At 36.4% G+C, this 27,614-nt stretch overlaps 1 protein-coding gene across 1 annotated transcript; it reads left to right on the forward strand.

Moving 5' to 3' along the window:
* Window positions 1–1,220: 1,220 nt before the first annotated feature.
* LOC119057660 (charged multivesicular body protein 1B2) lies at window positions 1,221–27,614 on the forward strand. The gene is made up of 8 exons (XM_037156542.2): window positions 1,221–1,404; window positions 12,380–12,477; window positions 13,629–13,775; window positions 14,133–14,201; window positions 14,276–14,383; window positions 18,887–18,930; window positions 21,288–21,360; window positions 25,574–27,614. The coding sequence occupies exons 1-8, from the start codon at window positions 1,389–1,391 to the stop codon at window positions 25,616–25,618; spliced, it is 600 nt and encodes a 199-aa protein (XP_037012437.1). The 5' UTR covers window positions 1,221–1,388; the 3' UTR covers window positions 25,619–27,614.

Genomic DNA, 27,614 nt, shown 5'->3' on the forward strand with positions numbered 1-27,614 from the left:
GTATTTTTTACCTTTATACTAAAAAAAAGTTCTCAAACAGTGAAATACATCGGTTAGTATGCAAACTGATGAAACAGTGAAATCTGCCAAGTTTTGTGTCCCTCTAGAAATGTATGTTAGTCTCAAATACGAGAGAGAGAGAGAGAGAGAGAGAGAGAGAGAGAGAGAGAGAAAATAAATGCAGTGTTTATACTGTTTCATCTATGGAAGTGGTTTGCAGGTTAAGCTTATATTAGTAAGGCCCTGTTTTTCCAGCATCAAAGGTTTATAATTAGGTACCAGTCTGAAACCTACCAATCATCATTAAGAGAAAAATAGTAGGTTTTGGAACCATTTTGGTTCAATGGGAAATCATCCGAAAGATAAAAAGGAAACAACATTGTGTACTCATTATATTCCACACAATTGAAATTTTAAACATGAGGAAAAACTTAAAGCTAAACTTATAAAAGTCTTCATTAAGAAAGTATTTTAGCTATTTTTCCTAAAGTAATACCTTTTAGCAGTTTGTTGGAATTTCCAAGAGTTCTTAATTGAAACGCAGTGACACTGGCGCCAAAGATCCCGTCTCTTCCCATAAATCTAGAGGTGGTGTATTATATCTCAGGTTATTTTAATGTCACATATAAAATACCAACTGCTATCGAGTATTTCGATTAACTTCCCTGTCCACGATAGTTTAGAGAGATTCAGTAGTAATTTTTGTATTTTACACCACTATTGTAAACGACAATAATAATCGATTGATTATGCATATGTATCTCACAGCGACTTTACCTCTTATACTAACTAGATTTACTTTCGTGTTCTCACCTTCCAACGAAAAAGTTTAGGGATCGTGATTCTTTATACAATTTCAACTGAATTAACATCTCAGTGGAAAACTGCCAAACCCCTTTACCCTTACGTCCTTATTTCATACGATTACCACTTTTTTTTTTAAGTACTTAAAAGCCCTATACCTTTTTCCTTCATCCGTAAGCTTTAATCTCTGAGAACATAACTGAGGGGCCAGAGATGGGATGAGCTCTGAGGGAAGCGGTGGAACCGCAGATTAAGAAGATTCGGTACTAGATTAACTGGGGATAACCGTCAAGCTCTGGGGTAGTGTAAGATACATGAGTGGGCGGGGCGTAACCTCTGGCCCTAGAATCCTCACGTCCCCCCGCAACTGCAGCCCACCCCGACGGTCTCTGCGGGCTGCGGCCATTTTGGCGTTGCCCCAGCTCCGCCTCCCAGCCGGCTTGGCGCAGAAACAGGAAGTGGGATCAGTAGCCTAGGTGTCAGGCTACCCCCAGGTCCAGACGAAGACCGAATTCTCGAGTGCCCTCGCCTCAGACTCCTGCAGCTGCCCGTCGCTGTCGCTTCCTAGGAAAAATCGTAAGACCATGTCGAATATGGAGAGTATCCTTTCCCATCAGAAAAGCTGCTGCTAGGGCTTAGGGAAGGGCGTGGGGAAAGGCAGGGAGGGGCTGGGGCCGTGGGAAGAACTCGGTGGGGATGATGTTTTAAGTCTAGTTGTGGAGGGGTGAGGGCGCCTATTGGAAAGCACCGGCACCTTGTCTTGTTTGTTATTGTTTTCCGATAGCCGCCGCCATCCTAGAATCGGGATTTGGCACTGCTTTGGGAAACGTCAGAGACACAGTACTGGTTTGTGGAGATTCTTGAGCCTGGATCCTTGAGCGTGGATCCTCCCACGTAGAGGGCTACCACTGTCCTCCGTCCTTTAAGCGATTTTATCCACTTCTTAGCAATATAACCGGGGGGATGGTGCGAAACCAAAGGCGGCAGGACTTTTCCGTAGATTTGGTGCGGAGGTACAGATTTTGAAGGTGACAGCTTCTGTGGAACTTCTTTTTCTGAATGGAGGTCACTGGTAATAAGGTAAAGTGCTTAATGTCGGCCCTCCAAAGTAAGTTGAGTGCTTCTGTGTTAATACTGTCAGTTGTTTTAGAACGTGAAGAAACTCATGTAGTTACCTAACGCTATAAAAATTCATCAGTTGCACCTGTGCTCCCACTTAAGCAATGAAAATGGGGTTAGGAACCAAGCTGTGTGAAACCCTTCCAAATCCAAGAAGAATGAAATAGGTTTTCACAACTGAAATACCATCACGGGTTTTCCATGTCACTGTAATTTCTCCTTTTTTCCAGGAATTGGCATTATAGAGAATAGAGTAACTTTGTATCTTGCCATTGAATTAAACTTGGCCAAAATGACAAAATGTGAGTAATAGTGTTCGTTTGACAGCTCATTTTAAAGCTCTTTGCCTTCATTAGTTTGTGAATCTGAAATGTAGGAAGCCTTTTGATGAGAGGGTTAAATTATATAAGCCATACTGGAAATATTGATAACACATAAACAAAGAAGAAAATGTGAGGTGCAAAAATAGCTCGTTTTATTAACAGAATAGATGACTAAAAAAGGCCCAGTTATCACTGCAGCTTGAAGGTTCTAGTTGATAAACGTATAGGCACGTTAGATAATTTTTTAAAAGAAGTCTCATAAAGGAATGGCCCCTAGATTAACTCAGAATATCAGTTTGTTTTTTAGCATTTTGATATAGTTTTATTTATTTATTTTTAAATCTTTATTGTATTTTTCCATTACCAGTTAGCTCCCTTATGTTCCTTTCCCCCAGCAAATAGCACACTGTTACCTGTGTCCTTTTTTCCTTTTTGCTCATTTCCTCCACCTCCTAGGTTTTACCTGTTAAGAAATGTCAGTTAGGGTGAGTCATACACCCTCTGCGGGCAAAGTTTACTCATCTGTAAATGTACTAACTGACCTGCCAACCTTACAGAGCTGTTATGAAGATAAAATGAAATGGAAGGGCATATAAATCATAAAGTTTTGAACATGCTGTTAAGAATTAAGAAATAAAGTACTAATTGCTATCTCTTTCTAAAAACTTTTCAAATGATTTGACCTAATAGGTCTAAAATTGCTTTTTTCTACTCTAATAATGCAAGTTAATTTTCCTCTACCTAAGCATACCTTATGCAGTTTCCAGTAACAGGATACTTGGTTACTAATTTTCTTTCACTGTGCCTGACTATAATTGAAATTAATGGTAGCATTATTGATAGTTTAATATCTTAAAGATGAACTATTAACTACCCTTCAGTTGTCAAAAGAAGTGAGGAGGTTTAACTTGGCTCATACCATCTATCAATGATTACTTCTCTTGGTTTCCTCTTGTAGATTCCAGACCTTTTCCTTAGAGTATAGAGAGGGAGACTGACATACTGACTCAGATCTGTCCTCCATAACTAAGTAACTTAAATTTAAGTACATTTATTTGATACCCATATATAATGCAAACATCTCATTGTGACCGTATATAAGAAGATCATGTGTGCTATCAATTGAGTTAGCACGGTAATTGTGACTTCTGTGTTTGGACAGTTAAAGCACATTGAATTTATTTGTGGTGGATTAGATCAAATCTCACTTTAAAGAACTCTGGAATGACCAAATTTATTTGTTGTAACATGTTCATATAGGTGCTTTACAAGTACAACATCAATAGCAATATGTGTGAAGTATTAACACAGTGTGTTTCAGGAGTAATGTTTGATTAACTATGAGAATTAAACAATTGAAGGGGAACAATTAATGGATACTTTCCTACTCCCATACTCCATGTCCCCCTTTTGTGCTACTTTATGTTTTTACCCCTCTTCTGGCATTTTGTTGTTTTGTTGGATCAAGCATGCTTCATTTCCAGGAAACTTTCCTTGTCATCTTTCTAATTTAATCCACCATCCCCAACAAACTAGAACTCTGAGAGCACCAGTTTCTATCAGTTCTACTCCGTGCTCCTTTCCTCACATCTTCCCTTCCATTTTAGCCTTTTTTTCCACTTTTGTAGTGTGTACATATTTATCACTTCCATTAGACTGAATTTCTGGAGGATGGGGTCCTTATTTAGTCTTCAAATTCTCATTTCCTTGCAGAGCACTTGGTCACACTGGTAGACACAACGTGGGTAAGGAATTTCTGTTAGGAATTAATTAACATATATTGAGTCTCTTCTGTGGGCTGAGCAATGTACCCAGGCTGTCGATACAGAGGGTTATAAGACCCATTTCCAACTCTGAGCAACTTTTCATACAACTGAGCCAGAACACTCTTGTGTGGAGATAAATAGCAGTGTGACATTGCACATACTAACTTAGATGAATAGTAGAACAGCAATTCTTGATCCCATCTGTGGATTTACTAAACTCCCTAAAGTTGTATACAAAATTTTGTTAGTATGTGCCTGTTTCCTGGGGAAAATATCCATAGCTGGCATCTTAGTTTCTCTGAGGGAGAGGGATTCTAACCTAGAAAAGGGTTGAGAGGTAGTGAAGTAGATACTAGGTACTGCATGTGTTCTGAGAGTATAGAAAGGGGTATGAACTGGACTGGTCTGTATCATTGTCTCCTTTTGTAATCTCTCAAGCAGATAAGACTAAATGTGTTTCAGGCAAAGATTGTGACCTACCTTAAAAATGCCTGTTTGCCATTATGAATGGCTTTCTCTCCTAAAGCAGAACTAATGACATAGCAAAGTCTCTGAGGCTTTGCTTATGTTCACAAGTGTATTGTGATTTGTTTGACCAATATATTAATAACATTTTATATTTTACCTGACAATAGTTACATAATTTATGGTGTGGCTAGCTAGTAGAATGTTGGCTCTTAAAAAAAGTACTGCAAGATGGAAAACAGTATGGAATTTTCTCAGAAAAATAAAAATCGGCCTGCCTTTTGACCCAGCAATTCCACTGCTGGGATTATATCCTAAGAATCCTAAAATATCAATATCAAAGAACCTATGCACCACAATGTTCATAGCAGCACAATTTACAATAGGCAAGAGTTGGAAGCAACCTAGGTGCCCATCAGTAAATGAATGGATCAAAAAATTGTGGTACATATACACAATGGAATTCTATGCTGCAGAGAGAAAGAAGGAGCTACTACCTTTTGCAACAACATGGATGGAACTGGAAAGCATTATGCTGAGTGAAATAGGCCAGGTGCTGAAAGACAAATACCATATGATCTCACCTTTAACAGGAAGCTAAACAACAAAACAAACAAGCAAGCAGAAAAAAAAAAACCAAAGACACTGAAATAGAGAACAAGGGACAGTGACCAGAGGGGAGAAGGAAGGGAAGTTAAGGGGGAAAAGGGGGAGGGATTTGGAGGAATAAATAGGAAGGACACAGGGACGAGAACTAAGGGGGTTGGAAATGGGAGGGAGGTGGGGAGCAAGGGGCACTAGTAAACTAATAGTTTTTTTGAGGAAACAGACATCTTAAAGGCTGGGATGGGAAAAATAGACAAAAAACTGTACTTGAAAAATAACTAAATAAAATTAATTAAAAATTTTTTTAAAAGTACTGCAAGGAAGGGTTGCTTTATAGTTTGTCATTTAATGCTAGTTGAGTACCAATTCTGCAATTACTCCTCAATCATCCATCTCTAGGCTTCAGATTTCACATCTGTAAAATGAGGAAAGTGAAGTGATTTTTAGGGTTCCTTTTAATTCCAATGATCTCCCTGTATTTCTGTGATCCTCACCTCTATCTGCCAGAAACACACAGGAATGACCACCATGCTGGTAGCTGCAAAAGGGGAAAGTCGGATGCATAATAGCACTTCTCATCAAATGTATGGGGGGGACCCGAGGAATTTATTTATAAAACCTTGTGTATTTATTCTTACATGTTGAAACTGCAGTCACCACAGTACTCACCATGTGATGCAGTACACCTATTGAGATGTTTTTTCCACTGCTCAGAACAGTTTTTAAACTTGTTAATTTTGATGCCTTTTAGTGCTTCTCACTTTTTTTCTGTTTCACCTCTACCACATAGGCAAAACTTTTCCCTTTGGGACTTTTTTCATTGGGGGAAACAAAAGTCACTTGGAGGGAGATCAGGTGAATAGGGTGGGTGGGGTACGGGGGTCCTGCTATTTTTTTGGTCAAAAATTGCCAGCACTCATCATGGTGTGGGCAGGCGTGCTCATAAATTACATCATGAAATGGGTAAACGAGTTGAATCGAGTCTTCAAAAAAATTCCCTGAAGCTGCATGTAGTCTCCCAAACAATGCCAGCTGGTACACAGATCCAGATGAGTTCCTAGAACACTCACCCAGTGGGGGAAGCCTGGACTACAAGGGGCCTGCCCTCCAGAAGACAAGTCCAGGTTTTGGGGGGATCCCCCCTGGTATACAGAAACAATCTGTGCTGTGGCTACCACTGCTTTATTCTGGGGCAGGCAGGTCCTAGTGGAACATTTTCATTTCCGTCCTCTTACTTCTTTTTCTTTTTTCATCTTCAACTTCCGTATGCTGAAAGGATTGCATAATCTTACGTTTGGTACTTGGAATCCTGGAACTCTGCCCTGCTGTGTATGAATAACTTCCTTTCCTTTGGTGTTGTTCCACCCACTTCAGGGAGGCAGGCAGGACCTGAGATTTCTACTATGAATTTCTTCTAGTAAACTAATAGTTTTTTTTTGAGGAAACAGACATCTTAAAGCAAGGCTTCTTTCTATAAACATGACGAATGATTCTTATTTAAAATTTAAAGCAATAATCTATTAATATATTGCTGTTTTCCATCCTTCGACTGTCAGTAGTATGATTGCAAATAAATGAAACCAAATAGAATGTTTCTTTTTAATTTAATCTTTATTGTATTTTTTCCATTACCATGTAGTCCCCTTATATATATAGAATGTTTTAAAGAGACAGCGGGACTTTTTAGTTCCTTACTAACCACATTGCCCAATTAAGATAGGCAAGTTAGCAAAGTCATCAGGTGGTAATGATGATTTATTGAATACCTGCTATGTGCCAAAGTCCCTGCTGGGGATTTTGCATATATTATTTCAGACTCTCAACACTGTAAGTTAGGTGGTAGTACCCTCATTTTATAGAGGAGGAAATTAAAGCTAAGAAAGGCACAGGGCTTGTAACATACAGTTGCCGGGATGTCCAACTTTTTGGCATCTCTGGGCCACACGTTAAATACATTGCAACACGTCATCACAAAAAAAAAAATCTCATCATGTTTTAACTAAATTTCCGATTTTGTGTTGGGCCACATTCACATCCGTGCTGGGCTGCATGTAGCCCGTCAGCCATGGGTTAGACACCCCTGAAAGGATCTGGCCCAGGCTCCAAAGTCTGTGTGTTCACTTTTGCACAGACTCCACAACTTACTAGGCAATTCAGTTGTGTTTGGTGGAGTTCGGGGTATATGTAGAGCTACTTTTTTAGCATATTGACATTCCACTTGAGATTTTGCTTTATAAAAGTGTGGAAAACCATGAATCTCCACAATCCATTTAGGGACAACCTAGCTTAGATTCTTATGAAGACAAGTCTGGATCATAGATATTATTAAAAGGAACACCTTGATGTAATATTTTAAAATTTAATTTTGTACAATTGGAAAGTGAGAATTTAAGACTTTCTGGAAATTTGAAATAATCAAAATGTTCAGGTGGTTTATTTTATTTCTTTTTATATACTTGTCAATTCCAAGGACCAAGCGAGTAAGTTTTTTTTTTTATAAAGTATGTTTTTTGTTTTTTTTTAAGATTTTATTTATTTATCTTTAGAGGGGAAGGGAAGGAGAGAGGGAGAGAAACATCAATGTATGGTTGCCTATCATGCGTCCCCTGCTGGGAATTGGCCTGCAGGGAACTGGCCTGCAACCCCAGTATGTGCCCTGACTGGGAATCGAACCGTGATTGTCTGGTTCTCAGGCCTGCGCTCAATCCACTGAGCTACGCCAGCCAGGGCGCGAGTAAGTTTTTTTGCGTGGGTTTTGACAGGAAGAGGGAAACCTGTTGCCATTAATGGAGGTGTTCGAGACCAGTTTCTCAGAGTCAGTGTTATTTTTTATGTTAGCTAAAGAGCAAATGTGGCGGTATGTGGTAAACTTCACAGGGGTTAAGAGGAGGGTGGAAGGGAGGGACAAAAGAAGGGTACACTAGGCAAAAGAACTGTATATGAACAGAGTGAGGTAACAGAGTGAGGTATCTGATACACAGGGTGCTGGAGCCTGGGGTAATTCAGCACCTAGTTTAGGGCCTTGTGTATCTTTCTCTACATATTGATAAATATCACTGTTCAGTTTTGCTAAACCTTTAGTCCATTAATAATAAAGTATTTCAGCCATTGTCTTTTCTGTGGACAAAGCAAAACAAATGGTGTCTTAATAGCAACCACTTTGCCAGGTTGAATTTATGTTAGCCAGTGAAGGAGATGATTCTGCCAGTGTTATTTTTCCAAATAGAAAAATACCCTGGGGATTTAGAGCCAACTAAAATATTTAAGATAGGCAATACTAAATTGAGCTATGAACAGTTAGTATTTCTTTAATTGAAAAGAACTTGGAAACAGAGAGGGAGGGAGGAAGGGACGGAGGGAGGGAAAGGAAAAGGGACAGGGAATGAGAATGAATATATATGCACATGCATTTTCTACTTTCATGGAACTAAATTGTTACTCTGAATTTATTATGACAAGTATAATAATAGGGCTGTAGTTTTCAGAACTGCTAGTAATTATGATATAATCAATATTCTCATGCTTTATTTCACTAATTATTATTGCATTGTATGAAGGATTTTCATAATTAAAATATTCCTTCTGGGAACTAAAAGTCAATTTCATTTTAAATTATTTACATTCTTTTAAAATGTATAAGTATTCAAGAGTATAAAGGTTTAGACTATTTACTAAACCCCATATGTTCTGAGAGAGAAAATATTCCTGACAGGAAGATATATGTAAAATATTTGTGCAAGAAAGTAACTGTTTACATGGAGCTCTTTTCCAGAAAGGAGCATTTAAAAGTAGTCTTATTCCTCACTCTTGGGTAAATTTATACTTTTAAGGTGTGAACATTTTAAACAGTCACCATTCCATATAATGGCTAATTGAGAAAATTGCCATACACAGGGAAACAGGCTTTAATTTGAGTTGCCATTTGTTTTAATATTCAAATCAGAATTTGTACTTTGTGAAATTTTAGAATGACAATAAGGCACACATGCCATATATTGCATTATACCTTGGTGGCTTCAGGAATCATCACGTAATCACACAGAATATTTCTACACTGAAATGTGTGATAAGGTTTGTTAGTTAAGGTTTTGTCATCAAATTTTCCTAGTCAGGTCATGTTTTGCTACTAAATATTATGTAAAACTTTCAGTTTTCAGAACTTTCTGAATTTTGTGATTGTGGATAACTGATCATGGAAATAGATAAACAGATAGAAAGGAGGGAAGTAACAGAAGAAGGAGCAACGGAAGCATTTCAATATCTATCTATTTATGAGACTGTGTGTGTGTGTGTGTGTGTGTGTGTGGATAGATAGGGGGACCCCAAAAAACAGGAATTACCATCCAGCAGGGAGGCCCCTTGTAGTACAGGCTTCCCCTGCTAGGTAGTTCTGTAGGAACCCATCTGGTGTATTGGTACACCAACTGGCATTGTTGTGAAAGGTTGTGTTTGGCTTTAGTGAAGTTTTTTTGAAGACTCTTTCAACGCAGTTGCCCACTTCATGATGGGTGATTTATGAGCACACCTGCCCGCACCATGCTAAGTATCTGGCAGTTTTTGACCCAAAATGGCATGACTCCTGTGCCCCACCCCCTCTATTCACCTGATCTCACCCTGAGTGACATTTTTTGGTTTTCCCCAGATGAAAAAAAGTCCTCAAAGGGAAACATTTTGCCAGTATAGAAGAGGTGAAACAAAAAAGAGGCAGAAGCACTAAAAGTTTATATCAAAATTGACAAGTTCAGAAACTATTTTGAGCAGTGGAAAAAAAAACTCAATAGGTGTGTTACATCAAATGGAGAGTACTTTGAAGGTGACTGAAGTTTAAACATGTAATAATGAATACATAATTTTTTATAAATAAATTCTGGGTTTTTTGGGTCCCTACTTATATGTATCATGAGAATCAAAGTAGAGATCTCTTATCATAAGTTCATAAGAGATCTCCATGATCTCTTATGTTGCTATGATTGCAAGAGAAACATTGCAATATTCCAACTATTCCTGTGGAAGAGGGTACTAAATCAGTATTTTCTAAACCTAGATATTCATAAAAATCACCTGGTGACCTTTTAAGAACTGTAGATTTCTGAGACGCATGCCAGATCTATGAACTTGAACATTACAGAGGCTGGGTCCAGAACTCTGTATTTTTTAAGAGCTTTATTGGTAATTGTTATGTTGCTGGTTTGTGATGAGACTTCAAGATCAAGTCAAAATGGGAAAACTAAAATGGAACAGTGTAAAGCCTAGGGGTGGCCAACATTTTTGCATCTCTGGGCCACACATTAAATACACAAACACTAACAAAACTGCTGAGCCAAAAAAAATGTTTTAAGTAAATTTACGATTTTGTGTTGGGCTGCATTCATAGCCGTCCTGAGCCTCATGCAGTCCACAGGCTGCAGGTTACACACCCCTGTGAGGGTAAAAGCCAGGGATGCTCATAAGCCTCCTGGAATTCACAGGGCAGCCCTACAGCAAAGTATTATGTGGCCCAAAATATCAATAGTGCTTAGCTTGAAAACCCCTAGTTATAAAAGGACCTATAACTTTCATCTAGCTGAAATTGGTGTTACTTATAAATGTAAAGTATATTTTGCATTAAAACTACTAAGAAATTCATACATATATACTTATTTTCTTAGCAATTCTAGGCATATCTGTCATTGATGACAAATACTCAGGGTAGCAAAGAGTCCCTCTTATTATCTACAAACAAGGTGTTAAATTAGAACCATGAAGCCATTGAAAGATGAACAAGGTAGTTTAATTTATGACTTAGCTTTCATAAATAAAGCTATTCTTGTTTTTTGATAGTGATAAAATCAATACAAAAGTCAGTCCTTTATATTGCTGTAAGTGTACCTTTCAAAAAGCTTAAATGAACCCCTTATCTCTTTTATAGATATCCTAAAGAAATATAGAATCAAGGTTAAAGAGTAAGTAGATTTTACCATTTTCTAAGGGCAGAAAACGCATAGAATCTTTCTAACTAGTGATTTATTCATGACACAAACCACTTGCTTTGTCATATGAGCATGTGTACACTTTATGTTTGTTTTTGTGTCATGAAAGTGAAATATTTGTGGTTTTGCTCATTGGGGTCTATTGAACAGGGCACTTTTCCTTCCCATTATTGTTTTTTCTTATTTAAATTTTTAACATTTCTTCATTTACCAAAGAATGTTTATGTACAACCCATAGACACAGACAACAATGCAGAGATTGGCTTAGGGCCAGGTGAGGAAGAGGAAGAGGAAAAAAGTGGGAACAGCCTTCGCTGGTGTGGCTCAGTGGATTGAGTGCTGGCTTGCGAATCAAAGGGTCACCAGTTTGATTCCCACTCAGGGTACATGCCTGAGTTGCAGGCCAGGTCCGCAGTAGGTAGCACATGAGAGGCAACCACGCATTGATGTTTCTCCCCCTCTCTTTCTTCCACCCTTCACCTCTGTCTAAAAATAAATAAATAAAATGTCTTTTAAAAAATTGGAGACAACTGTAACAGCTTAAAGAAGAATAAAAATATTTTAAAAATAAATAAAAATTTTAATCTTAAATATTTATAGACTTAAAATTGCTAAAATAGTACAGAGTTATTCACTTTACCAAGTTTCTATTCCTAACATCTTACAAAACCATAGTATAATTATCAAGAAAAGGAAATCATCACTATAGTGTCATTAACTGTACTACAGCTCTTATTTAGATTTCACCACTTTTTCCACCAATGTCTCTTTTCTGTTCCACATTCTAATGCAGGATCCCACATTGAATTTCGCCAGCCTGTCTCCTTACTCTTGTCCACTCTGTGCCAGTTCTTCAGTCTTTTGCTTTTTATGAACTTTACAAGAGTACACTGGTCATTTATGTTATAGAATGTGTCTTAGTTCCGGATTGTCCGACATTTTGTCTTAAGGAGACAGAGCTTTTGTTTTTGGCAACAACACCATAGAAGTGATGCTGCAGCCTTTGCAGTTCATCATTTTAGAAGGTACATGATGTTGAAATGTCTTACTGCTGCTGATGTTATCCCATGTAAAGTGTTGTCTGTCAGGTTTCCCTACTGTAAAGTAGCTCCTTTTAATAAATATTTTCTTGTTTTAATTTAATGAAATTTTTAATGGAAAACCAAATGTGGAATAGGTAAACATTTTTTTCTGTTTTCTCAAATACTTTGTGAATAGTTGCTTAAGTAGCAGAATCTTATGTGCTTGTTTTATAAATTTAACAACTTGTTTTTAATAATTAAGTTGGAAAATGACTTTTTTGAATAGCCTTAACATATATTTCTAGAACACCTATTTAACTTGAAGTTTGCTGCCAAAGAGCTTAATAGGAATGCCAAGAAATGTGATAAAGAAGAAAAGGCTGAAAAGGCCAAAATTAAAAAGGTATGCTATTTTTAATATTTTTATCTTCTTTTAAACTCATGAGCACAATTAATCATAGAAGTGTAGATGTTTCACTTTATTTCACATTGAAGAAGGATTACTAGCTTTAGCATTCTAAACCAAATATATATTTAAATAAATTATTTATTACCTGTCATAGTTAATAATGGTTTCTTTTGTTATTACTAATTCCCAGCATTAAAGGACCTTTAATCTTCCATGAAAGGATGCACATTCTCAAGTTTCTGTCTCTTCTTTTTTAAAAGATTTTATTTATTTATTTTTAGAGAGGAGAAGGGAGGGAGAAAGAAAGGGAGAGAAACTTCAGTGTGTGGTTGCTTCTTGTGTGCCCCCTACTGGGGACCCGGCCTGCAACCCAGGCCTGTGCCCTGACTGGGGATCAAGCCTGTGACCCTTTGGTTCGCAGGCCAGCGCTCAATTCACTGAGCCACACAAGCCAGGGCCAGATTTCTGTCACTTCTGTACCTTCTCCGTTTTGCTTTTTTTGGAGATCCATCTGAGCTATTTAATATTTTCTTCTAAATTAACTTTTAACTTTAGCCCTGGCCAAAACTATGCTAACAGGAAAGCATGGATCTATGCTTTGGATCTATGTTAGTTATATCCATTTCAAGTAGTACATTTAAATAAAGACATTATTAAAGTGAAGATGTTTTTCTAAATATGTAAAGTCATTTTATGTACTCTCTGTAGAGTTTGTGCCAGCCACCCAGAAAGCCATGGTTAATGACACTTTCATACTACTAGCCTTTAAAAATGATGATGTAGTGATATATATGACTTAAGAAGATGCATTTTTTAAATTATGTGAGAAAACAGTATGCTTTGTGCATTTACTTTGTAATAAACTTACATGGTAATAAATGGGTATATATACTTGGAATACTATACACTAAACTAAAGGTTCACAGTGGTAATGGCTCAGTGATGGGGTTATAAGAAATTTAAAAATTAAAGAATTATAAATTCTCATTTTATACCGTAAGAAGTAATTGTAAAAGCTCTTAAATATTATTAAAATAGGTTACTTTGGGGTTGTTTTCCTTTTTGAAATATTTTTTGTTCTGTTCTTTTGCCGATACTTAACTGGTACTCTTCACCACTATTTATTTTTGTTCTGTTTAAAACAGGCTATTCAGAAAGGCAATACAGAAGTTGCAAGGATACATGCTGAAAATGCAATCCGCCAGAAGAACCAGGCAATTAATTTCTTGAGAATGAGTGCTAGGGTGGATGCCGTGGCAGCCAGAGTTCAAAGTGCAGTAACAATGGGCAAGGTAAGGCTTAGTATCTATAAAGGAACTCTTTTTTATTTAATTATTTTTCAAGTACAGTTTAGGACTTGTCAGAAGTCCAAATCCATTGTAAGGTGCTGTAGGAACCAGCAAAGGCCTTTATGGGCAAGAGAGACATAGTCAGAGTACTTGGTGAGGAAAATGATTCTGGCAGTGGCTTTTAAACTAAGTCCTAGGTGTTGTCTTCCAGTGGAGTCGAAGACTAGGAATACATACTGGTAAGGAAAGGTAGGCAAATTTTTTAAGTTGATCTGTAAGTAGTACTCATGTGTTTAAGAGACTGCCTGTTTTGAGATTACTTTTATAGCATACTCAGTCTTTTTTGTGTACTCCCAATAGGTAACCAAGTCCATGGCTGGTGTGGTTAAGTCTATGGATGCTACATTGAGGACTATGAACCTTGAGAAGGTAAAAAAAAATTACTTGATGTTCAGATATTATCTTTTTAGTGGAAGTTTTTCTCATCATATTTCTTTTTACAGATTTCTGCCCTGATGGATAAATTTGAACACCAGTTCGAAACACTGGATGTCCAGACACAACAAATGGAAGACACAATGAGTAGCACTACAACCCTAACAACACCACAAGTAAGGATTGTTTCTTTACTTACAATAACTTTTTCAAATGACTCAACTTCAAAATACATGATGGCTTTTTGAGCCAAAATCATCTCTAGAATGCGAAGTAAACATGGTGTATCCCGAAACACAAGTAGGAAGTTATGCTTTGCCCCTGGATTCCTGAGGAAATGTTGGACAGTGCCATATTCTCTACTTTATTTTGAAATTCTTTTTTTTACACCCAGAAAATTTCAAGGTATAATCTCATTTGAACAAGCCAACTGTGATATTATAAACTCACAAACATCAGTAAGTGATATTTCCTGTAAAAGCAATCTTTAGTTTAAGAGTGTCAAATTATGTTTTTGGTGATTCATTTTACAGATAATTCTCAAGAACATCCCTGTTGCATAAAGCAATGTTTACCACTGTTCACACAACTACAGGAAAAAACACCAGATTTACTCCCATATTAAGAGGGCAGAAAATTCAAGCCCTTTTTGAAACTGGTCAGAACCAAAATAATACTTTCTTAAAAAAGAAATGATAGTTTCTAAAAGAAACACCTTAAAAGTATTGAAACATTACTGCAGATTTCGACAGGCTCTTATTTTTAAATAAAAAGGTGTTAGTTACAGCCAACTGAGAGGACGCATTTGGGTGGCAGAACTTGAAAGCTGATAGGACTGGAAATTTACAATATCAACCACATCTCTATCATCATTATCCACCTTTATTTTTTATTGTTTTTTTAAAATTAATTTTATTTAGTTATTTTTCAAGTACAGTTTTTGTCTGTTTCTCCCATCCCAGCCTCCCCTACCCCGTGCTCCCCACCTCCCTCCCATTTCCACCCCCCTTAGTTCTCCTCTCTGTGTCCTTCCTATTTGTTCCTCCAAATCCCTCCCCCTTTTTCCCCTTAACTTCCCTTCCCTCTCCCCTCTGGTCATAGTCCCCTTGTTCTCTATTTCAGTGTCTTTGGTTTTTTGTTTTTTTTTTCTGCTTGCTTGTTTGTTTTGTTGTTTAGCTTCCTGTTAAAGGTGAGGTCATATGGTATTTGTCTTTCAGCACCTGTTTGAAATTCTAAATAAGAATCATCCTAGGTCCCATGTCTAGAGAGTTTGGAACTTGTTTCTGCCTGGGTGCCAGTGTTCCTTCCTGTTAAAGTATTATACTAGAGGTTCCCTGAGGCCAGCGGGTACTAGGTATTATCCTCATCCTCAGCTAATTTTATCTCATTGCAAATATTTTTCTGCTTCCTCCATACTCTTTAGGTTGTGTTATTTATGCACAAGTCACAGGTGAACAAATATTACATTAAAAGATCAGTTATTTTCCAGAAAATTAGGATGTTTTTCTAAACCTGCAACTTAGAGATGTGCTGCAGAGAAAATTAAAATTTGAAAATAATTTGCACGTGACACAATCCAGAAACAAAGTTTTATGACATTTAAATATTCACACAGAAGAGCTCTCTCACTGTCACTCTTCTCTTTGACTCCAGTACCTGTCACATGGTTAATCAAATGAACAAAGAACTGGCTGCTACTTCTTTGGTTGTTAATATGGAGAAAACACAATTTACAGTATAGGTTAGGAGGAAATTAGCAGCTGTCCATCAATATTTTAATGCAGATGACTCTTCACAAAAAGCTGAATAATAAGATAACAAGCTTAGAGTTAGATTTTAGAGTAAAGAAAGAAAACATTCATGTGTATATCTTATAGCGAATGTATACAGGGTCTGGCAGAAGTAAGGCCTGCTTGAGTGTGGTTCGTAGCATAATAATATGGGTGTATATAGTTTTAATTTGAACATTTCACCTAAAATGTAAGATGGTGTACTTGAGTGTGATATTCTTATCTTACAGAGCTACATGCTTGTGAGCTTGTAATAAAAGATTTTGTAATAAAATGGGCATAATTTGTGCCAGACCCTGTATATTTAGCCATTACTCATATACCTTCTCTGGAGCCTTGTTCCACAAAATGTGGTCAGGAATCAAGGGCATCTGTATCATCTGGATGCCCATTAGGAATGCAGAAACTCAGACCCCATCCACAGACATTGAATCAAAATCATTTTAACAATATTCCCAGGTGATTTTTACGTACCTAGTCTGAGAAGCAGTGTCTTGAATTTGCTGGTTCTTATTCAGGCTCCTTAGGTTCATCCCCAGGTGATCATTAAAATTTAGGAAACACAGGTGAATTGGAAAAATGACTTGAAGTCAGTACACTTGGACTCCTAATCCCCACTCTACTACTAATTAACTTTGGGCCCTTAAGAGATTTACCCTGGGCCTAAGTATATTTAGCTGTAAAATGTAGGGGTTGGGTCCAGTCATATCTAAATGCCTTTTAGCTCTGAAAAAAAAATCTTTAAGTTCATTCACACATTTGCAGAACACTGCCTATTCAGGTGTTTGTGCTAGGTGCTGGGGTTGGTGAAATATATATGAAACATTTTTCATACAAATTCAACCAAAACTTTCAACAGATATGGTGAGGGATCTGGTTGAATACATGTGGTTGCCCAAATTTTCATACCCTGCTAATGAGCAGTTAGAATGTAAATTGGCATATCCACTATGGAAAATCATTTGGTAATATCTACTGTGTGCTTTTAACATAGCAGCCAGAGTGGTCCTGTAAAACATGTCAGATCATGCCACTTTTCTGTTCAGAATCCTCTGGTGATTCCATACCTCCCTCAGAATAAAAGCCAAATTCTTTACAATGGCCTGTAATGTCCTGTGCTGCAGGGGTGTCCAACCCTTTGGCATCTCTGGGCCACACTGGAAAAAGAAGAGCTATCTTGGGCCACACATTAAATACACAAACACTAATGAAAACTGATAAGCAAAAGCCAAGATTATAAGTAAATTTAGGATTTTCTACTGGGCTGCATTCATAGCCATCCTGGGCCGCAAATTGGACACCCCTGCATGGGATCCGCCTCTCCCTGCTTCTCTGACCTTATTATGTCCTATCGCTGCTTAGCCCTCTAGTCAGGGACTTGGTCTACTGGTTAATTCTCAAGCACACCAAGTACATTTCTGCCTCAAAGCTGTTCCTCTTGCAGTTTCCTTTGCCTGAATGTTCTTCCTCCATCCAGTAGGTATCCTCATTGCCTCCTCCCCACCCCCTGCAGTTCTTTGATCAAGTGTCATTTTCTCAGTGCAGTCTTCCTGATCATCCGTCTGAAAAGTACAGCAACAGCACACCCACCGTTCCCTGTATGCCCTACATCCCTGCTTTATTTTTCTTCATAGTGCTTCTCACTTTTAATACACCATATAATTAAAAAAATTTTTTATTTGCCTCCCCCCTTCAAAAGCACACACTAGAATGTGATCTTAAAGAAGGCAGGAATTTCTACCATTTGTGTTCATTGATACATCCCTAGTACTTAAAATGATATATCTGGCATAAAGTAGGTTCTCACTGAATATTTGTTGAATAAATCAGAGTGTGTGAAAATGCATGTAACTTATAATCTAGTACTTTTACTTCCAAATTTATATACAAAGAAATCCCTATGTGTGTACAAAGATACATGACAATGTTTATCACACTCTTGTCTATAATCAGGACAAATTAGGGGGGAAGTCTAAATGTCTAGAAATGGATAAATAAAATTGAGGGTATTTCTATACAGTATTATATAGGAGTGAATATGAATGAACTAGATCTCAACATAATTAGATCTTACAAGGTTGAATAAGAAAAGCAAGTTGCATAATAGTATACTACTATTAAGTAAATTTTAAAAACAAATAATGCTATTTTAGATATAAAGACAAAAATGTAAATGTACACAGTATTCAATCTGTTATTTTCTGAACTTTTCCTGCATTTTTAAAAATATTTTAAAGTGAATGAAAGAGAAACTAAGGCCCAACAGCAGGATTAGTGAGTTGCTTCAAATCCTATACCTTGTTAATGATAGGGCTGGGACATCTTAAAACTCCCACCAGTATATCCAAAATATTTTTAACAACTAATTTAAAAATACCACTTGTTTTGATTAATCAGACTCTATTTCCTGAGAACTCTTGTACTATAGTGAATAAATATCTCAAAATACTTCTATTTTATTTATCTCTAAATATTTTAAAAGATTAATCCTTAATATCAAATTACTATCAATTACCAGAACAGTTCTGATTACTATAAGATTCATATCTATTATACTTTAAATACAAGCAAAGTTGGTTAGAAAAGAACTTTCTAAATTGGTTCACTTTGTGAAAGAAAGTGTCCTTACCCAGATTTCAAATTATATGTGAATATCATGGTTAATATGTTTAACATAACCTCATAGTTTAAGGATTTCATTTAACACTCTTCAGAAATAAATCTTTTTGAAATAATTCGGCTCCCTCTGGTGGTAAAAAATACTTTTTTAAAAAGTTTTCTTTTAAAAATTGTAGACCATATATCCCTCCTTTTAAAGCAATATCACAAACAGAAACCACCCAAAAAGCAATTGTCATTAACATATACATTGTCATATTGTTATTCTAGAACCAAGTGGATATGCTGCTTCAAGAAATGGCAGATGAAGCTGGGTAAGAAGTTATTCAGTGTTTTTAGATAATCTTGATTTAATATCTGGAGGTCCTAAAATTATGTAATGTGGATAAAATATTTGTCTTTACTATCCTTTGATTCACAGGCTGGTGCTCAATCCACTGAGCCACACCACTCAGGGCTATATTCTTTTTATAAAAAGGATCTTTGAAAAAAATTCTGCTATGATCAGGCCACTGAATGTTAAGCCCAGTTTGAGTCCTGTGAACAGAATGATCTGTGCAAAATGTTCAAGGGCTTTAAAAGATGGCAGTGTTGCATTATTGAAAATGGTCATATATATTTTTTTAAGTAAATAATTGACACTCTTTGTGGTACTGCTATTAGAAATGGGGTATCTGATAATGGGCTGTTTATTTCAGACCCTTCACGTTTGGAGGGAATGACTTGACCATGATAACAACAGTGCTACAGAAGTCATGTTATACCAGTATCTCTAATATATCATTTACTTTGAGAGACTATTGTAGATAAATAATAAAAATACATGTTTTTCAAAAATAAAGATTTAAACTAGGTGATACTAAAGTTTTATGCTTTATCCTGAAAGGTAAAGTAATAGATTGGAATAGGGTTTATGTACTTTATTCTTTTGTGTTGAAAAGAGAAGGATCGGAGACACCTAGAAAATAGCATTGATGAATATTTTTCTAGTGTCTAAGCTAATTCTTGATTAGACTGAACAGTTAAGTTTATCAGCTGTTTAGATAACTAATGTGTCAATAATGAATTAAAACCCAGGTTAATAAATCCAGTTTCCAATATTTGAGAACGGGGCTAGCGGTTAGGTTGTACATTGTTTTTCCTTGTTAGTATCCTGATATAGCCCACATACCAACAGGGAAGCTATCAAGAAAGGTGATTTTTACTAAGTACTTAAGAGACCAAGGCTTCATCTTGATCTCAGAGGACTCCATCTTAGCGATGTGTGGCTAAGGACTTGTTTCTGTTCCCACTGAAGACTAAGAAGATTGGGCTTGAGCCCTGGCTGTTGTGGCTCAGTGGATTGAGTGCTGGCCTGAGAACCAAAAGGTCCCTGGTTCAATTCCCAGTCAGGGCACATGCCTGGGTTGTGGGCCTTGTCCCCAGTGGGGGGGCCACTCAAGAGGCAACCACACATTCTTGTTTCTCTCCCTCTATTTCTCCCTCCTTTCCCCTCCCTACAAATAAATAAATAAACTCTTTAAAAACAAGATTAGGCTTGAAAGTACAGCAAAGGAGGTCTTATAAAATGAATATTGCCACATTACAGCTTTGCTAACCCTCAGCAGAAATCAAGTTCAGTAGATAACTTTTTGAGAACATTTAGAGCAGGATTTGCCAACCTTGACACTGTTGGCATTTTGTACTACGTAATCCTGGGGGCTGTCCTATGCACTGTAGGAAGTTCAGCAGCATCTCTGTCCTCTACCGATAATACACTAGTAGCTGCCCTGCCCCACTGTGACAGTCAGACATGCATGTAGACATTGCCACCTGTTCTGAGGGCGAGGACATGGTTGGGGGCCAAAATTGAGAGAAATTAGGTATGTTGATAATGGATGATGACAGGAGCGGTAGAAACTGATAGAAGCTCTGATGTAGAGATACTGATGCCCATCCTTAAAAATGTTTCTGTCTGAATTCTGTTTGAGTTTGTGATTCCGTCAACAAAATTTTAGTATAGCATATCTTTAACATTTCTGTAAAAATCTGTCTCTAGACCCTCCTAATGACTATTAAAGGTATTGTATTCTCTGTGGTGTTTTCCAACTGAAGTCGACATGCACTGGTCTGCAGGTGGAAAGGTTACTTTCTATGTTGTACAATGTAGATTATGATCACAGGCCCTGGAGGCAGTAAGTCCTGTTCTCAAATCCTATTTCTCACTAGGGTGGATCTTGGGCAAGTGAACTTAATTTTTCTAAACTTAAGCTGTACCGGTAGATGCCAGTAATGATTCCTGCTAAGGGTAGCTTAGAAGCTAGACTCACTGAACTTGAAGTAGCTTAAATGTTGGATATAGATCCTGAGGCTACATTTATCTAACATGTTCTATCTTTGGGGGGGCATATTAGTTTTCCTCTATAGTACAACGCATATAGTAACCACCAGTAAATTGAATACATTGTATGATTTTTATTTTGCTCTTTTGTTCAGATGACCAGATAATTTTTATTAGCTTTTCTGTTTATATTTATAACATTTAACCAGTTTTATTTTTATTTAAATTAAGGTAAAATGCTAGGTGGAATATTTTAATTTGCAATAAGCCTATTTTATTGCTTTTATAATTGCATAAGATGGAAACTACCTATATTAACATTTGTTTATGCTAATCATTTAAAAATTGTAGCCTTGACCTCAACATGGAACTACCACAGGGTCAGACTGGATCTGTTGGCACTAGTGTTGCTTCCACGGAACAGGTAGTCAGATTTTGTCTTGATTGCTATGAACTTGATGTCTGAATTAAGTATGTATTGTGTATATATTATATTTATATATAAGTAATATATATACCATTTTTTAATAAAGAGATTTTCTACTATAATATGACGTCATCATAAATTAGCAAACTGTGGTTAGTCTTTACTCCTCAATGATGGACATTTTGTATTTGCATGTACATTTCTTTAAAAATTTTTTTAATCAAAATCTTTTTATTTATTTATTTTTATTAAATACTTTTGAGTTTTATTGTTGTTCAACTACAGTTTTCTGCATTTTCCCTCCACCCCTCCCCACCACCCTAGCCTTCTCCACCTACCTCCCCTGTTTTCACCTACCCCTTGTTTTTGTCTATGTGTCCTTTATAGTTGTTACTGTAAACCCTTCACCCTTTTCTCTCCATTATTCCCTCCCCTCTCCCCTCAGGTTACTGTCAGTTTGTTCTTAATTTCAAGGTCTTTGGTTATATTTTGCTTGCTTGTTTGTTTTGTCGATTAGGTTCCAGTTAAAGGTGAGATCATATGGTATTTGTCTTTCACCACCTGGCTTATTTCACTCAGCATAATGCTCTCCAGTTCCATCCACACTGTTGCAAAGGGTAGGAGCTCCTTTTTCTTTCTGCTGCATAGTATTCCATTAGGTAAATGTATCATATTTTTTTGATCCATTTATTCACTGATGGGCACTTAGGTTGCTTCTAGCACTTAGCTACTGTAAATTGTGCTGCTATGAATATTGGGGTGCATAGGTTCTTTTGAATTGGTGTTTCAGGGTTCTTAGGATATAATTCTAGCAATGGAATTGCCGGGTCAAAAGGCAGATCCATATTTAGTTTTCTGAGAAAATTCCATACTGTTTTTCCACAGTGGTTGTACCAGTCTGCAATCCCACCAACATTGCACTAGGATTCCCTTTTCTCCACAACCTCTCCAACACTTGTTTGTTGCTTTGTTTATGATAGCCATTCTTACCAGTGTGAAGTGGTATCTCACTGTGGTTTTAATTTGCATCTCTGTGCTGGCTAGTGATGCTGAGCATCTTTTCATATGTCTCTGGGACCTCTGTAAGTCGTCCTTAGAGAAGTGTCTGTTTAACTCCATTGCCCATTTTTTAATTGGGTTGCTTGTCTTCTTAGAGTGGAGTCATGTGAGTGCTTTATATATTTTGGAGATTAAACCATTGTCTCAGATATCATTGGCAAATATGTTTTCCTATATAGTTGGTTCTCTTTTCATTTTAATGCTGTTTTCTTGAGCTGTAGAGAAGCTTTTTACTTTGATGAGATCCCATATGTTTATTCTTTCTTTTATGTCCCTTGCTCTAGGGGACATAATTTCTAGTGAAAATATTGCTGCATGGAATATCTGAGATTTTCCTGCTTGTGTTCTCCTGAAGGACTTTTATGGTGTCACAACTTATATTTAAATCTTTTATCCACCTTGAATTTATTTTTGTAAATGGTGTAAGTAGGTTAGTTATCCAGTTTCATTCTTTTGCATGTAGCTGTCCAGTTCTCCCAACACCATTTGTTGAAGAGGCTATTTTTGCTCCATTTTATGCTGCTGTCCTTTTTGTAAAATATTAATTGACCATAGAGACTTGGATTTATTTCTGGGCTCTCTGTTCTGTTCCATTGGTCCACATGCCTGTTTTTACCAGGCTCTTTTGATTACAGTGGCCTTGTAATACAGTTTGATATCAGGTATTGTGATCCCTCCTACTTTGTTCTTCTTTCTCAAAATTGCTGCAACTATTTGGGGTCATTTATGGTTCCATATAAGTTTCTGAAATGTTTGTTCTCTCTGTGAAATATATCATTGGTACTTTAATAGGTATTGCAGTGAATCTATAAATTGCTTTGGGTAGTATGGCCATTTTGATAATGTTAATTCTTCCAATCTGTGAACATGGTATATGTTTCCATTTTTTTGTGTCTTCCTTAATTTCTTTCTTCAGTGTTGTGTACTTTTCTGAATACAGGTCTTTTACCTCCTTAGTTAGGTTTATTGCTAGGAATTTTATTTTTCTTGTTGCTATATCAAATGGGATTTTTCCCTGATTTCTGTTTCTGATATTTCATTGTTGGCATACAAAAATGCCTTTGATTTCTGAGTATTGACTTTGTATCCCACTGTTTTGCCAAATTCACGTATTAGGTTGAGTAGTTTTTTGGTGGAGTCTATAAGATTTTCTATGTACACTATCGTGTCATCTGCAAACAATGACAGTTTTGTTTCCTCCTTTCCAGTTGGGATGCCTTTTATTTCCTTTTCTTGTCTGATTGCTATGGCTAGGACTTCCAATCCTAGGACTTCCAATTCCAATGTTGAATAGAAGTGGTGAAAGTGGACAACCTTTTCTTGTTCCTGATCTTCGTTGGAAAGGCTTTAGTTTTTGCCCATTGACTATGATTTTGGCTGTAGGTCTCTCAGATATGGCCTTTATTACATTGAGGAATGATCCCTTTATTTCCACTTTGCTCAGTGTTTTAATCATAAATGGGTGCTACACCTTATCCAATCCTTTTTCGCATCTGTTGATATGATCCTATGTTTTTTGTCTGCTTTTCTTTATGTGATGTATTATGTTTATTGATGTGAGAATATTGTACCATCCTTGCATCCCTGGGATGAATTCCACTTGTTCATGGGATATGATCTTTTTTAATGTATTGCTAGATCTGGTTTGCCAATATTTTGTTGAGGATTTTGGCATCTATGTTCATCAGCAATATTGGCCTGAATTTTTTTTACTAGTGCTTCAATTTCATCTGCTGTTATTGGTCCCTTCAGGCTTTCTACTTCATCTTCATCGAGTTTTGGAAGATTATATTTTTCTAGAAATTTGTCCATTTCACCTAGGTTTTCAAATTTCTTGGCATACAGTTCTGCATAGTAGTTTCTTACAATCCTTTGTATTTCTGTGGTGTCAGTTGTAATCTCTCTTCTTTCATTTCTGATTGTGTTTATTTGGGTCTTCTCTCTTTTTTTCTTGATGAGCCTGCTTAAAGGCTTGTCGATTTTGTTTATCTTTTCAAAGAACCACCTCCTGGATTCATGATCCTTAGAATTGTGCTTTTCATGTATATGTCATTTAATTCTGCTCTGATCTTGGTTATTTCCTTCCTTCTACTAGCTCTAGGCTGTCTTCGTTGTTGTTCCTCGAGTTCTTGTAGGTGTAGGGTTAGGTTGTTTGTTTGAAATGTGTATATCTTTTTTAAGTAGGCCTGTATTGCTATGAACTTCCCTCATGACTGCCTTCACTGTGTGCCATTAGTTTTGGGTTGTTGTGAGTTCATTTTTGTTTGTTTCCAGAAACTTTTTGATTTCTTTCATAATTTCATTCCTGAGTCATTCATTGTTTAATAGCATGCTATTCAATCTCCATGATTTTGAGTGTTTTGGGTCTTTTCCCTTGGGGCTGTTTTTCAGTTTCAGTCCCTTGTGGTCAGAGAAAATGCTTGGTATGATTTCAATTTGAATTTGTTGACGCTTGTTTTGTGTCCTGTCATGTGGTCCATCTTTGAAAATGTTCCATGTGCATTTGAAAAGAATGTGTATTTTACTTGTTTGGCATGAAAGGCTCTCTATATATATATCAGTTAAGTCCATTTGATCTAGGGTGTTGTTCAGTACTACAATATTTTTGTTGATATTTTATTTGCAAGATCTACCAGTTCTTGACAGTGGGGTGTTCAAATCCCCTAGTATAAGTGTGTTGCTGTCTATATGTTTCTTGAAGTCCTCCAAGATTTTCTTTGTATATTTGGGTGCTCCTATGTTGGGTGCATATATATTTATAATGTTAATGTCTTCTTGGTGGATTCTTAAGTATCATGAAATGACCTTTTGGATCTCTTTTTATGGCCCTTGTTTTGAAGTCTATTTTGTCTGATATGAGTATTGCTACCCTGGCTTTTTTTTTCCCTGTGCATTTGCTTGGAATATTTGTTTCCATCTCTTCACTTTCAGTCTGTGTTGCATGCACATGTCATTTAGAGATTGAATTTGCCCCCATTCATAGCTTCTGCATTATTTAGTTCTTGAAACGGTTAAAAAAGTAAATTCTTAGTGTTGGTTTTTGTGTGAATTTTTTAGACTAATTTAATCTTATTTAAAATGTGAGCTATTTAAAATATTAGTGCTGTATATATGTCACTGCCTTCTGACTTTTAAAGTTTTATTTCTTCAGGATGAACTCTCACAGAGACTTGCTCGTCTACGTGATCAAGTATAATTTAAAGAACTGGTGCTTTTGTTTACTTCACCTGCTTCTGTTTCATGTGTGTATATAGATAAGTTGCACTCCAGTTATACTATGAACACTATATGTTACAGAATGCTTGAACACTGTTTATATAGAATGCTTTCTTTCCAGTACTTCCAGAAATTCCAGAGAGTTCCCACCTTGACAGATTTTAGAGTTTGTATATTACATTGAACCAAGCTGGCATTAGTTTGTTGTACATGAAACATCTTCCTTAAAAATTGCATCAAAAATCTAGCAGCCAAGTACTACAGAAGAAATTATAGATGAAAGGTTTTGGTTTCTCTTTAATTCAAAGTTGTTTTAAGTGTGTACTCACATGTGATGCATAAAAGTTAAAGCAGGGAAAGCATGTTTACTGAACATGCTTACATAGCCAAAAACACCTCGTTTAGTGTCATACAATGGACATTGTTATTGTTTGTGTTTTATGTTTTGTGTGTGTTTTTGCTGTTCAAGCACAAATCCATTAACTTTTACTTTGGATTCATCAATTTTTAAATGTAGATGACCATCATTGGAATTTTTACCCAGTAATTTAATGACTATTATTTGAATTTCTGAAATTAAAAAAATTTTCATTGATAATTTTTCAATGTAACTAGAAAAGCTGTACAACATTAAATGAAAAAAATCATGGTTTGGTTAGTTTAAAAATTTTTTCTTTGCTAACTATCACTGTTGTTCAGACTTGGTGAAATTTAACCTCTCATACTGTCAAATAAAACTGGAACACATTTTAAATGATTCTTCTATTTCTACTCTGCTCAGTACACTGTATTTTAAAAGACTAATTTACATGTTCTTAATGTCATTTACATTTTTAATAAGCTTGTTGATTGTTTTCTAAGAATCTTAGCCTATATTTTTAAAGCAGCCAACAAAACATAACAAAGAAAACAAAACTTAATCAAGTCATGTTATAACTACCATAAGTCCTGGTTAAACGTGTTTGTCCTTTTATCTCAAACAAAAACTGTTTTAACAACTGGAAGAAATGACCTCAAAATAAATGTTAGGATAAAATGTTTTGTCTAGCCATGTGAATCACTTCCAGACCAGTGGAAGTTGGTGTACCACACAGGGAAGGGAGCGCAGAAAGGTTCTAAGGTCCAAAAGAGACTAGAGTCTGCAGGGTCAGGCCAGACTGTGGAAGGCCAGGATCCTTGGGGAAAAGTGTTTGATGGCCAGGTGTACTATGTTCCATCCTCCCAGAAATACTTCTATTTTACCCACCTAATATGAACAAATGCTTGCAATTTTCTGCTGTAGCAGTCTCAAATGTGGAGAAGTGACCAAGTTATATTTTAGCTAGTACACTAATAACTTACATTAAGTAGGTAGGGTATTTTTCATTACTTACTGCATGATTGATCCATGAAGGAATTTTAATATTTAGTTCTTTTTTGCAAGTTATTTAAAATACATCTCATTTAGTTCTATTGAAGAGCAGATCTGTTTAGAAAATCTTAACCATTGTTAAATCATGAAGGCATTCAAAGTGCAATTATGGAGACTTTTTTGCTAAGTATTTCCCATTCATATATGTTTTCTATGGTAAAGGAGAGCATGCATAAATGAAGATTGTTTTCACTGGTTAATGAAATGAGAACTTACTCTTTTGCTAAGTTTCAGTTAAACCTACTTCACTTTGTTGGTACTTGACTGACTATATGGTATGACTTCAATGTGGTAATCTTCAATTTTGGTTGTAATTGATGCTTTGTCCTTTTTACCTAAAGGGTAAATTTGCTTATATTGGAACATCCTGGGAAAGCATAGAAGAAATTATTACTGACTAAATACCAATGAAACATTAATCTTATTTTCCATTGATGGGAACTTATTTGAATTCAATAAAAAGTGTTAATTGTGAATACGGCTTCCTTAAAATTAGAAATATACATGGTTCTGATCTAAAAATAACTGTTCATAGTTTTGTTTAACAGCCATATCAGATTTGTTT

The sequence above is a fragment of the Artibeus jamaicensis genome, unplaced genomic scaffold (genome assembly GCF_021234435.1).
Source record: "Artibeus jamaicensis isolate MK-2021 breed Jamaican fruit bat unplaced genomic scaffold, CSHL_Jam_final contig_241, whole genome shotgun sequence".
Taxonomy (NCBI): domain Eukaryota; kingdom Metazoa; phylum Chordata; class Mammalia; order Chiroptera; family Phyllostomidae; genus Artibeus; species Artibeus jamaicensis.